This window comes from Hippocampus comes, unplaced genomic scaffold (assembly GCF_001891065.2).
Source record: "Hippocampus comes isolate QL1 unplaced genomic scaffold, H_comes_QL1_v1.1 scaffold85, whole genome shotgun sequence".
Lineage (NCBI taxonomy): Eukaryota > Metazoa > Chordata > Actinopteri > Syngnathiformes > Syngnathidae > Hippocampus > Hippocampus comes.
Window position 1 is genome coordinate 4,148,916 of NW_017805540.1, and position 12,672 is coordinate 4,161,587.

A 12,672-nucleotide genomic window follows, 5' to 3' on the forward strand; every position below is an offset into this window, starting at 1 on the left:
AAACAAACCTGCTTATATAGAAATGGCAATGAAAACAATGCCCTAATGTCTCTCTTAATACAAACAATAGTGGAGGAAATGGCTTCCGCTCAAATGGATGCCGTTTCTCAATTTCAAGAAGAAAAAAAAAAACACCTCCCCTCAAATAGACATTTTGCATTCCTCTGCCAGTGAAATCACTGGACATGTCTTGGGCCCCTATACAAGCATATTTGCTCCAAATGAGTGAAAAAAAACTTTTTTTTGAGGCAATGTACCTGTCTGGCCCTCCCAACCTTGAACAGAGTTGCATATAAATAATTCTGTAGTATTTTTATAATCCTGCAAAAAGAGACCGATGTCCATGGCAGAGGTAATAACAGCCGCTAATCCCGCTCATTTGAATTTGCAAGGCAAGGCATCTTTATTTGTATCACGCAATGCATACACAAGGTAACCCAATATGCTTTACATCATTCCAAGGGCAACATTTAAAAGCAATAAAAAAGAGAAAGCAATAGATTTAAAACAAAGTACAGAAATAAAAGATAGCCTACTAAAACATTCTACAGTGCAATAAAAATATAAATGTAATTGATTTTCAAAATGCTTGAAAAGACCTCAATCATAGATATGGCAAAAAAAAAAAAAACCTATTTGTAATCTGAATTTAAAATCATTCTACCTTCACTTCTGTTGGCAGCTTTTTCCATTTGTGTGCGGCATCACAGCCAAATGCCGCTACACCATGTGTGCTTTGAACTCAGCTTTGAGCTCCAGTGATTGACCCGAGTCAGCAAACCACAAAGCCGTACTGGATGTTCACAAATATTTGGCAATGTCATATTTGCACCCAGTGAAATGAAATGATTTTAGTAGGTTGAAGCATTTGGATTCATAATTGTTATGACGCCTCTCCACAGGGCAAGGGGAGCGTGCACGAGCTCTTCCTCACTATCATCACTCGGATGGGCATCGCCGTGTCGCTGGTGTGCCTGGCCATCAGCCTGTACACATTCTGCTTCTTTAAGGGCCTGCAGAGCGACCGCAACACCATCCACAAGAACCTCTGCCTCAACCTCTTCGTCGGCGAGCTCGTCTTCCTCGTGGGCATCAACATGACCGAACCCAAGGTAACCAACCGCAAGCCAGTGGCCAGCGCTGCTGTGGTTCGACCAGGGGTCGGGGACGTATGACTCGCGAGCCAGCTGTTGCTCTTTTGATGATTGCATCTGGCTCGCAGATAAAACATAAATATCCTCACTTTTTTTAATCCATCCCTCAATTTTCCACTGCTCATGTCCTGTCCAGGGCTGCAATTGGCTGCAAGGGCGATTGTCCATTATTTTAATTGGATAATAATAGCCAACTTTGGTCGACACTAGGTAAACGCCCCCTTTTGAATCAGTCTGCTTGGTAGTTAATGCAAAGCTAACTCTTCGACGAAAAGAAAGAAAAGATGAATAGTATCGTTCATTCCAGGACGAACGGATAAAAGCATTCGCTTTTGTGGAGAGAGCCGGTTCTGCAGTGCATCTAATTTGAAATGACAAAATCGCATCGATGAAACGATCGAACGTAAAGCGGGACTTCGACACACGCCATGCTACATTTGCATCAAAATATCCTGCGGGAAACAGCAGAAAGAAGATGTGCCAAGAGCTACTGAGCAGGGTGCAAGGTAGCCAGCAGCGACTCTGCATATGGACCCGGCAAGGTGACTATAATTCCGCTAGCTGTGCTGAATCTTTAGCAATAGTGAGGAACGGAAAAACATTCACAGATGGCGAGTCTGCTAAAACATTCATGTTGGATGTAGCCAATAAACTTTTTGAGGATTCTCCGAACAAGACAAGATAATCAAACGGATACAAGACATGCCTCTGTCGGCAAGAACTGTTCATGATCGTACCATCATGATGGCAAACCAAGTGGAGGAAACACAAGTGAAGCACATAAATGCAACGCCGCTCTTTTCCTTGGCTTTGGGTGAGTCAACAACAGCGCAAGCCATTTGTCGCAGTTCAGCGTGATTGCACAATACGCTGCCGGTGACACACCGCAAAGAGAAAGTCTCGCTATTTTGCCAATAAGAGGGTCCGCAAGAGATGTTGCTGACCTCAAGGCCTGGGTTAGACGTTTCAATTGCCATTTCAACACATCTTCCTCAAAATGTGGCTGATTCGTGAATGGTCCGTGGCTGCGAATGTTTGCTGAACGCTTGCTTGTGCCCTGCGATCGGTTGGCGCTCAGCCCAGACTGTAAACTGTCTCTCGCCCAAAGTCATCTGGCAAAGGCTTACCTGCCGACCATAACAAAGAACAAGCACTATCGAGAATGAAGGAATCAAGAGCCAAAATCAAGTACAACCACTCATGCACGACAGACCCCTAATAGCAAGTTGAACACCTAGTGGCAGCCCACCGAGGATTCACATTATCAAAAGTCCTCTCATTTCTGTTAGATTAATTTTGCAACCCCAATGTGTTTATGATTTATTTATTGGCATTCAATAATGAATGACTTGATTTTCAATACTAAAATAGACATTAATTCTAATTAAATTGATAACCACAAAATACAGTGAAAGATGACAATTATTTTATTGTCCATCTTAACCATTGTATAAAACAAACTTTTTTTTTCTGAGAATTTCATGGCTGTCTGTTTTAAAAATCGAATGTGCCCCTTAAGCACAAAAGTTTGCCCAGCCTTGCTTTGGATTAATTTGGCTTCTCCCCGCCAAGCCTAAAATTTGTGAATTAAAATGAATTTATTCATTGAATCCAATGTATCTATCTTGTTAAATGGTGAATTTATAATAAACGATAGAACAAAATATTTTCAACATGGATACATTAAACATTGCCGTACGTATTTTATTAAATAAGTGGTTGATTAAAATTTATTAAATTGGTTGGAAGCAAGAACATTCAAAAAATAAGTGAACTATTTCTCCTTGAAATCAATTTATTTACATACCGGTTAAATTCTTTTTAATCCTTAAAATTAGATACTTGAAATGTATTTAATTTGTTTAAATTACCTGACCTCATAATTATAAATAATGAAGTAAAAATTCTAAATAATGAAGAAAATATATTTGCAAAATAAACAAGTTCAGACATATTTTTTACATTGTTATTTTATGCAACAACTGGCGCAATGAACTCTAATTACATTCATTTGAATTAAGAAAATAACCCGCTGAGTGAATCATTGGTTGGAAACACAGTCGATCTGACATCAGCATTTCAACATTTTGGCCTCTCATCTTCAAATGACCTGGCCCATCTGTCCATTTCAATTATGTGACCCTTGAGCAGAAATGTTTCCCCACCTGTGCGTTAGATGCTCACTGAGCTAAGGTCTCCTGAGATTCTACTGGAACTGGTCTCCTTGTCTCTCCCCCTGTCAGCTGGTGTGCTCCATCATCGCTGGCGTCCTGCACTTCTGCTTCCTGGCAGCCTTCGCCTGGATGTGTCTGGAGGGCGTGCAGCTGTACCTCATGCTGGTGGAGGTGTTCGAGAGCGAGTTCTCCCGCCGCAAATACTACTATGTGGCCGGTTACCTCTTCCCGGCGGTCGTGGTGGGCATCTCTGCGGCTGTCGACTACCGCAGCTACGGCACGCCGCGAGCGTAAGTTCATCCACCATTCCTGCTGATACACCCCGCCCCTCCCATCCTACCCTGCCACCCCCTTGGTAATGACAGTGATACCACAAAGTGGAGTGTACCTGTCTGTGGCCCGGCAGCAAATTTACATTTCCACTGGCTAAGAGTAAAGCCGCAACACTAATGAATGTGCCAGCTTGCTACTCTGACCTACAGGGCTTTTTATTCTTTGCACATGGGTAATTGCCGACCTTGTCAGTTAAAAGTTTATGTGCTTCTCTTCTGCTGGCCAGCGAAAAGAAGAAAAAAAAAAAACATGATTTGTAGTACTGCTGTGTTCAAATTTTTTTCCTTTGCGTCTTCGTCGCTACAGCTTTGACACACATTTGTAGCGAAAGTGCGCTCACCGCTTCGTCCCAAAGTCACTCTTCTCCAAAGGTATTGGGATGGTGAGGCCTATTCCATTTGGGTTTGGCAACAAAAGATGAATAGAAGAAAAATAGAAGACATCTGGATCCTACACACAACTTAGATGGCAAGACAAGGCGGCTTTATGTATATCGGACATTGAAGGCAACTCAACATGCTTCACGCAGGCAAAGACGCAAAACCTACAAGCATTTACAAGCACCACATTCAGAAGCAAAGAAGAAAAAACAAAAGTGGCATACCAAAATTACTAATAGAACATACATTGGCAACATTTAAACACATATGACTTAAAAAAAAAAGTTTCTAAAATTATTAAAAGGCTTTACTGTGTAATGCATTTAAAAATGTTTAAAATACCTTTCATCAAAGGGTTGTTTTTTTTCGGGGGGGGGGGCTGGATCTAAAACCATTTACACTTGCGGCTGACTAAACCTCTGTTGGTCGCTTATTCCACTTGTTGTGCAGTGTAAAGTGCAAAATGCGACTTCACCGTGTTTGCTTTGAACTCTGGGCTCTACTAATTGACCCAAATCTGCAGAGCTCAGAACCCTTCAGGACCCAAATCATTCAGTGAGTTATAGACCCATGGCAGAATTTCAAAATTGATTGGTCAGCTGACTGGGAGCCAGTGTAAAGCCTTTAAGACTGGATCTGAATATATTCAATCCAGAGTCAGGTTGCAAGGGCAGCTGCCTAAGCAGGGAAGCCAAGACTTCCCTCTCCCTAGCCACTTCGGCCAGCTCCTCCGGGGGGATCCCAAGGCCTTCCATGGCCAGCTGGGCAACATAGTTTCTCCTCGGTCATCCATGGGGTTTCTTCCAAATGGCCCGTGCCCAGAGCACTTTGCCATCCTAAACAGATGCCCAAGCCACCTCATCTACTCTGCTCGCTCTCAAATGTGTCCCGTTACGTACATTATTCAAACAAGAAATGCTGCCCCAATTTCAAATTTTTCATTTTTATTTTTTTTTTACCCACAAAGACTAGTTTGAGAGGTGTAACCACTATGAAAATAAAAGACCTGTCTGTGGCTGAGAAACTGAATTAGAATCCTGTGAAATCCAAAACGGAGTGTTCAGTTCCAGAAACAGCTGATCTGAATTACATCAGTCCACTCGTGGTATGTTCACATTGAGCTGAACGTAGGCATGACCACAACAACAACAACAAAAAAAAAATCAATGTTGCCCCGATATCTCGATTCACCATGGCAACAGAGAGAGAAACGTCAAATTTCTTTCTGCCCCTTGGAATCGAAGGTGCTACTGCGGGTGTGTAGTGACTCTGAAAAGACATTCCAAAAACAAAAACAAAAAAAAAAAACCTGCTGCAGGAGCGAAGGACAGAGAAGCAGCCAGCGTTGGAGCAAAATGAGGCACAAGTTTGAATGTGCTACTATTTGATGCACTAACATGACACTTCACCGCACTTTAAATCATAGCATAGAAATGAAAAGGCATTTGATTGAATAACCTCAGATTTTCTTCTCGGTGCAATCCGACGAAGCGTTTTAAAAACGAAAGACATCATTGAAAGATTTTGTTCATCCTAATTGACGTTTGACCGTTGATTAAGAGCATATTCATTTCGTATTCAACACATCTCTATTGACCACAAATTTGGTCGACAAATTTGTGTCATTGATTTGTGACCGTCGTTTACATGAATGAATTTCATTTCCGTTCCACTCATGCCAAGGGAATGACATTTTCTGCAGGAGCATGAGTTGGATATGTGTCCCATTCGCACCACGTTTGGAAGCTGAAATTACATCCACTGTAATTAGACAAGGGTGTGCAAACCTCTTGGGCTCAAGTGTTACATTAGATTTTTAAATGGACAGATGGGCCCTTTCATAGTCCATCTTGAACGTCGCTCTGTGTGGCCACTTGTTAGCTTGAGACGTAACCTTGTTTGGAGGTGATTTAATGCCGACCCCTTTTTGTCCTCTGCAGGTGTTGGCTGCGGGCGGACAACCACTTCATTTGGAGCTTCATCGGGCCAGTCACTTTCGTAATCGTGGTAAGTTGATGTTTTTTTGAAGAAAAGCTTTGAAAATACATTATGGATTTTTTTTTCCTTTGGTAATGCAAGCCATCTCCGGATCAATTTGCATGAAAGCCAAGCGGCGCCATTAGCTGCTGCTGACACGAGGACGTCAGCGGCATCCACTCGGCCATGAAAAATCCTCCGGAATCAGAAACAACTTACAGGGTTGCGTTAAGGAGGAGGAGGTGGAGGACGGTCTCATCAAGGGTCGTCTCGGGCATGAAGGTCGCTTGCTCGGTGGGAAAACAAAACTGAAGCGGCGAGTGGGTGGGCCATACGACCTTTTGCAGAGGATCATGTCTCGTCCACGCTGCCAGACTCACAATTGCGAAGAAATGTTGTTCTACATTTGAACAAAAGTATTGGAATGGGGTATTGTCAGGTCCTTAATTGTCCAGGTGTTGTCCTTTTAAACTGATAATTCAAACAATACATAACACTGGCTGTCCACACTCCATTTGGTGTTTATTGATTAGAGGATATTGTATGTGTTTACTCGTACTCGTAAAAATGTCCTGGTATCATGACACCAATACCACTTACCCGAGTTCACAAAAATACCGTTTCCTCAAACAGTGGCCCCCACTGCTAATCGATGAAATGTATCAATTCGTCACCAGGTGTGTCTACTAAATGAACGCCGCTTTCCACTCTTACTGTCTACTTTTCTACTAGTTAGAAGTGTAAGCAGCACAAAAGCATTTCTACTGTTTACAAATCTAAAACGAAAATTGGGAAGAACTGATACCTCATTTTGCATTATTTATAACGAAATAGCAGTTGTTTCTCCCCCCCACACCCCCACCCCCAAACTCCTTGGCAATTACTACGTGATGATACCTTCACTCCTACCTGGCGGGAGGGTGTTGCTGATGTCACTAACAGTTGCTAGCACGAGGAACCAGACTTCCCGCTTTTCAGCAAAATACTTTCAGTGAATGATGACAGGGAGGAAGCGCGGATGCGCATCAGTACACAAAACTGCTATGTCCGTCTGTCTGTCCGTGGTTTGTAAATTCATGCGTAACCTCAAAGCTCCATATTGGCATAGATGCTTATTTTCAGATAAATTTGGCAAGCAAGTAAGGAAGACCCTCAGAGGCTTAATCGCCTCCTCCTGTCCACCTTATCGGATGTTGCGGTTACCGCCTTAAATGCATCATACAGACACAAGTCAACCACAGCGGAACCCCGAGACCTAACCATCCGGAATACGGTGTCCTCGTCTTCCGGTCGTTGACTTTCTCCGCATGCTTGCCTTTTGTTTCACCTGCAAACAACCTTATCCGCTTCACAGCGCACAATCCTATAGGAATATATTGGAGGAGATATCTGGGTACTCCAGAGTTCACCTTTGAATGAGAAAATCCGGCAAAGACAGCTTTACTCTACTTCCAGAGGTAGAATGCTTTCAATGCACATTTATGGATGCTCGCGTTAGGACAATGTCTTTTAAAGGGGAAGTCAATCCAAAAAGGGCCAGCATAGGTTAATAGTAGCTTAACAGTAACTTTAAATTACTTCAGTTCAGAATGATACATTAAATATCCGGTAAATACACACACAGACACACACACACACACACACACACACACACACACACACACACACACACACACACACACACACACACGCACTGTAAATGCCGACGCAAATTTTTTGGGTGGATGTTGATCGGCTGATCAATAATAGATTAATGTGCATGTTGAAGGGGCATTTTGCCAGGGTAGAGGGGGCGTATACTTCGAGAAAGGTCCCGAATATGAAAACATGTAACTGATGCCAGCCTGAGTTATACCTTCCGTTGTGGTTACAACACAATTCGGCAAGCCGGCAGCCCAGACTTTTGTCTCAGCGGTTCGGGCTCTGCGCCCACAAGCCGATATCGCCTGTGTCGGGTACGATCCCCAAGTTGGCTGTTTTTTATGTTTCTGCAACGTGTACTCAAATTTGCTGCGCTTTGTGAGAGACTTACACCCAGAACGAAAATTGGTTGTTTCAATCACTTGGTGTTTTATTTCCAAAAGGAATGCCCTTCTCAAACTCTTTTAGCTCAGTTTCAATTAGCTCACTTCATAAACATTATTGTCCACTATTTGGACCACCGGCTCGCCCCCACTTGAACTCCATTACTAACCAAAACAGCAGCACATGAACAGTCTCTCAGATGAATTTAAGTGTCCAAGGGCAGTATGAAACCAATCATTTCAACCAAGCAAATACAGAGAGTATATATATTTTTTAATTTGAGAAATGAATGTGAAATATATTTAAAATGGGAAATAAACAGCTGCAACCTAATAGATCCTCCCTCCATCCATCCTCTCTGCCCCAAATTAGAATAAACATCTCCTGCCACTGTAAAAGGGAACACAGTTGGTAGAGTATATTCCTGTCGCGTCAGGCAGTTCATCAAGTTTCGAAAAGGCACGCATCGTTTCTTTTACTCCATACTATGTGCTGGAATTCATTTCAAAGGTGTTATGCGAAATTGAAGCCCGTCTCTTTCCATTTCCCCACGCTGGCTACGAGCCCTCCGGTGCTTCCCGAGACACACATACAGGAATGTTGGAAAACATGACGGAATGAATGGCTTGAAAAATATGGCACCTCACCTTTATTCTTTTCCCCTTAAGTGCTTGTCTGGAGCCTTTCTGATCATTTTCGCTGCAGGTCGTGGATGTGTGCGCGTGCTCCAGATTAAGCACATTGTCGTCTACAGTATGTTGAAGATCAGCGCCGCATGAGATCGAGGACTCGCATTAACCTCTTGTTAACCCCCGCCACTGTTGCTTTTCGCCCCCCCCCCCCCCCTCACCCCTACTCAGTGACTACTTCCGCTAGGTAAAGATTCCGCCGGCGCAGAATGGTAGTCGTTATAGCGATTGAGACAAAATAAGATAAGAGCCAGTCGATGAGGGAATCCGACGCCGCTCTAAGTGCATCGTGTTGCAGTCTGACACGTGTTTGTTTTGACAGGTCAACGTCATCTTCCTGGTGGTGACCATGTCCAAGATGGTGAAGCATTCCACCTCCATGAAACCCGACTCATCCAGGCTGGGGGGTATCAGGTAAGGGCCGTCCCTCAGGGAGGATCAGGTGTTGCTCAGTCTAAAAACAGACAATGAAAACGTGCTGCTACTGAAACTACCAAGGTATATTTCCATTGAAAATATGTGTACCAGTCAGGAATTACGACCGTTTTATGAGGCCGTTGTACAAAGTTGACGTATGGAATGCGGCCTGGCAGGTCTTCTGACTGCCATGGCACCTCCTGTCAGACTGCGCTATGTGCTGTGACCACAAATATACACAGCACGATGCTTTACAGTTACTTGGAACACAGAGCACAAAAGTAATGTGGGCACTCAGCCACATGCTGCTTCACCAAAGATTTTTTTTTGTTGTTGTTTTTATCCGATTGCACATAGCAGCCTGCTCTGGTCAATTTCTATTACAACCATGTAAGACTTGGCAGGGTTTGAGGAGTTTATATGCCATGGTCCAAAGCATTCCACATCACATGGTGTAGTCAGTGTGATGGCGTGTAGGTATTCTGAGGTGTGTACGTGCTAAAATTCAAACCAATGCTACAAAAGGATGGATGGTGAGTGAAGTAAATCAGGATGAAGTTTGTAAAAGAAGGACAATTAATATCCTACATTTGGCAAGTTGCCCGAATCAAACTAGGGCTCGCTTTGAATTTGATGAAGACCACAGTGAGAGCAAAAAAAAAAAAAAAAAAAAAGCACAAACAAGCAGGAACAAACGGAAGCCAATTATTTTCATCAATGAGTTATTGCTTCTAAACTTTTCAAAATGGAACAGAGAAGGAATGCAAAACATAGCAAATGAAACAGTGCCACAAGATGGGCATGTATGACCGCTAACAATGGCAAAGTTAGGATTTTACCTTTCGCATACCACCACCACGCTGAATTTGAAATCACGCAGAAGCAAAAGAAACCGCTCACAGTCCAAAGTTTAGCACATTTATAGTATATGATGAAAATGCCATAGTGTGTACCATATCTCGATGCTCAGATTCAACTGAGTACCACATCGCTGATAGGAGAGATCTGTCATGCGTGAATTGAAACTTTTCCGAGGCAAAGAAAATGCAATGGGAAAGTCATTTGTCGGAGTTAAACCCAATAAAGCATGCAAAGAAGCAAGAACAGAAACATTTTCATCGTCAGAATACCTGATAGCACCTGTGAATGGAGGTTGCTCCGCATATTTCAGTGAAACCTCATAACTTCAACCCTCAAAGTCGACACAATCAATCGCAAACAATTCCCTCACATTGATTGTTTTCTTTTTCGAGGTCAACATATTAAACAAAAACCATCTAATCCTGTCTGCAGGTTGTAGTTTATAGCCTGAGTGTTCTTGACTATCGCAGGTCATATATATAACGGGAGTTATTTGGGTTTCTTGATGACAGCATCACAAGACCTCCGGTGTCTTTTTACGGGAGTTCTCGGAAAACGAGTTCGGCCGCACACATCGTGGAAGGAAAAGCTCCAAAGTGATCGTCATTGCAACAAGCCCACATGATTAATGTCCCAAGTTCGCTCTTTTTTCACATTTTGCTTTTTATAGATTTCCTAATCAAAGCTTGTTGCGCTCGCATTTGACTCCTCATCCGCAGCTGTCACATCTCATTAACCGCCTCTAATTTGGGCTCAAACGCAAATCAACCGTGCGTGTACAAAAGTTAAGCGGAAGGTTACATCCTGTGTGATGATGAGCTAAAATGCGGCCCTGTGCGCGCAACGGGCTGTCTTTCTCCATCCCGGCTCTCATTTTTCCTGCTAAGGTTTCTCGGAGTCGCGCGCTCACTCTCTCTGGGGGCATCTCACTCGTCGATGCTGGATCCATAAGAAGAAGCAGCCGTCATTGAAAGTGACTGCAAAGTGATCGCGTTTCCTCCAGGCGTTTTCTGGAAGCAGCCGAGGCAAAACATGCTAGCTTTGCGGTCTCGCAACTCAAAAGCACAATACCTTGTATCATTTGTTATCCGGCGTTCCTCGTAGGCTCGTTCACAACACAAAATGATCTCTAAAGATGTTTCGTTTTTTTTTTTCCCCCTCTTCATCAGGTCATGGGTGTTGGGAGCGTTTGCCCTGCTTTGTCTCCTGGGCCTGACGTGGTCCTTTGGCCTGTTCTTCCTCAACGAGTCCTCCGTTGTTATGGCGTACCTCTTCACCATCTTTAACACCCTTCAAGGAATGTTCATCTTTATCTTCCACTGCCTCCTGCAGAAGAAAGTAAGGCTTGATCGCAAAGCACTCGCCCAAACGGCTGTATAAGCGTCCGTGCGATATTACAATAACGGCCAAACGTTGACATTATATCATATTAATTGGTGAAAAAAAAAAGGAATCGGTGCCAGGAGACTTTTTTTTCTGCCCCTGTGAGGAGCATTCCCACATGCTGATTGGACAAAACATGGGAAAGATTATTTGACACATGTCGATGAAGCGGGAAGAGAAATGCACCAAAAATGGCCTTGGAGCATTTCAAACCATGTCATTTGTCAGATTGCTCCAACAGGTTTAATACGAGCAGAAATAGTTGGCAGATAATTGTGACGTGTTTCACCGCATGTCAAGTGGAGATGTGGCGTTATCCAATGTCCGCACTGTCCACTCGTCATCTCACCAAGGGGGAAAGAACTCCAATGCTTGAGTGAGAATGTCACAATTGACGCATAACCGCGACGTATACTTATGAAGTGTCGATGGCCAATGTGTCATGCGATTCGCCAGAGCTCAACGCTGCCTCGCACCAACGAGTTGCAAATGAGCACCCTTTGATGGCTCAGTCCAGGGCCACAGCTCATCATTTGGATGTCTGAGACAAACGTAGGCCGATCAGGTTTGGCCACCTTGTGAATTTGGGGGGTTATTTGATGCGCCACGCATGCAGTGCGTTGCTTGGCAACTTGGTCAACCCTCAGTGTGCACCGTCTCCTAAGCATTCGGTATTCTGATTAAATTGCTTGAATTGGATTTATTAAATGTGACTGCAAAATCACACGCTCCTTCAAAGGAACGTGTAGATGAGCCGCGCACATCACTGGCAAGGACTTTTGGATCCACGACACAACTTCATTTCACATTTTCAGTCTGACATACCCTCACCGGCCACTTTATTAGGTACACCATGCTAGTAACGGGTTGGACCCCCTTTTGCCTTTAGAACTGTCTCAATTCGTCATGGCATAGATTCAACAAGGTGCTGGAAGCATTCCTCAGAGAGTTTGGTCCATATTGACATGATGGCATCACACAGTTGGCGCAGATTTGTCGGCTGCACATCCATGATGCAAATCTCCCGTTCCACCACATCCCAAAGATGCTCTATTGGATTGAGATCTGGTGACTGTGGAGGCCATTTGAGTAAAGTGAACTCATTGTCATGTTCAAGAAACCAGTCTGAGATGATTCCAGCTTTATGACATGGCGGATTATCCTGCTGAAAGTAGCCATCAGAAGTTGGGTACATTGTGGTCATAAAGGGATGGACATGGTCAGCAACAATACTCAGGTAGGCTGTGGCATTGCAACGATGCTCAATTGGTACCAAGGG

The 12,672-nt window shown here is 43.6% G+C and overlaps 1 protein-coding gene across 10 annotated transcripts in view; it reads left to right on the top strand.

Annotated features, from left to right (window-relative positions):
- Nucleotides 1–12,672, top strand: part of adgrl2b.1 (adhesion G protein-coupled receptor L2b, tandem duplicate 1) — a 158,904-nt gene that overhangs the window by 128,612 nt on the left and 17,620 nt on the right. For all 10 annotated transcript variants that reach the window (XM_019879094.1, XM_019879095.1, XM_019879096.1 and 7 more), the window contains 5 exons: nucleotides 903–1,112; nucleotides 3,398–3,618; nucleotides 5,982–6,048; nucleotides 9,055–9,146; nucleotides 11,180–11,348. In XM_019879094.1, the coding sequence (XP_019734653.1) occupies nucleotides 903–1,112; nucleotides 3,398–3,618; nucleotides 5,982–6,048; nucleotides 9,055–9,146; nucleotides 11,180–11,348 (759 nt within the window). The remainder of the gene's footprint in view (nucleotides 1–902; nucleotides 1,113–3,397; nucleotides 3,619–5,981; nucleotides 6,049–9,054; nucleotides 9,147–11,179; nucleotides 11,349–12,672) is intronic.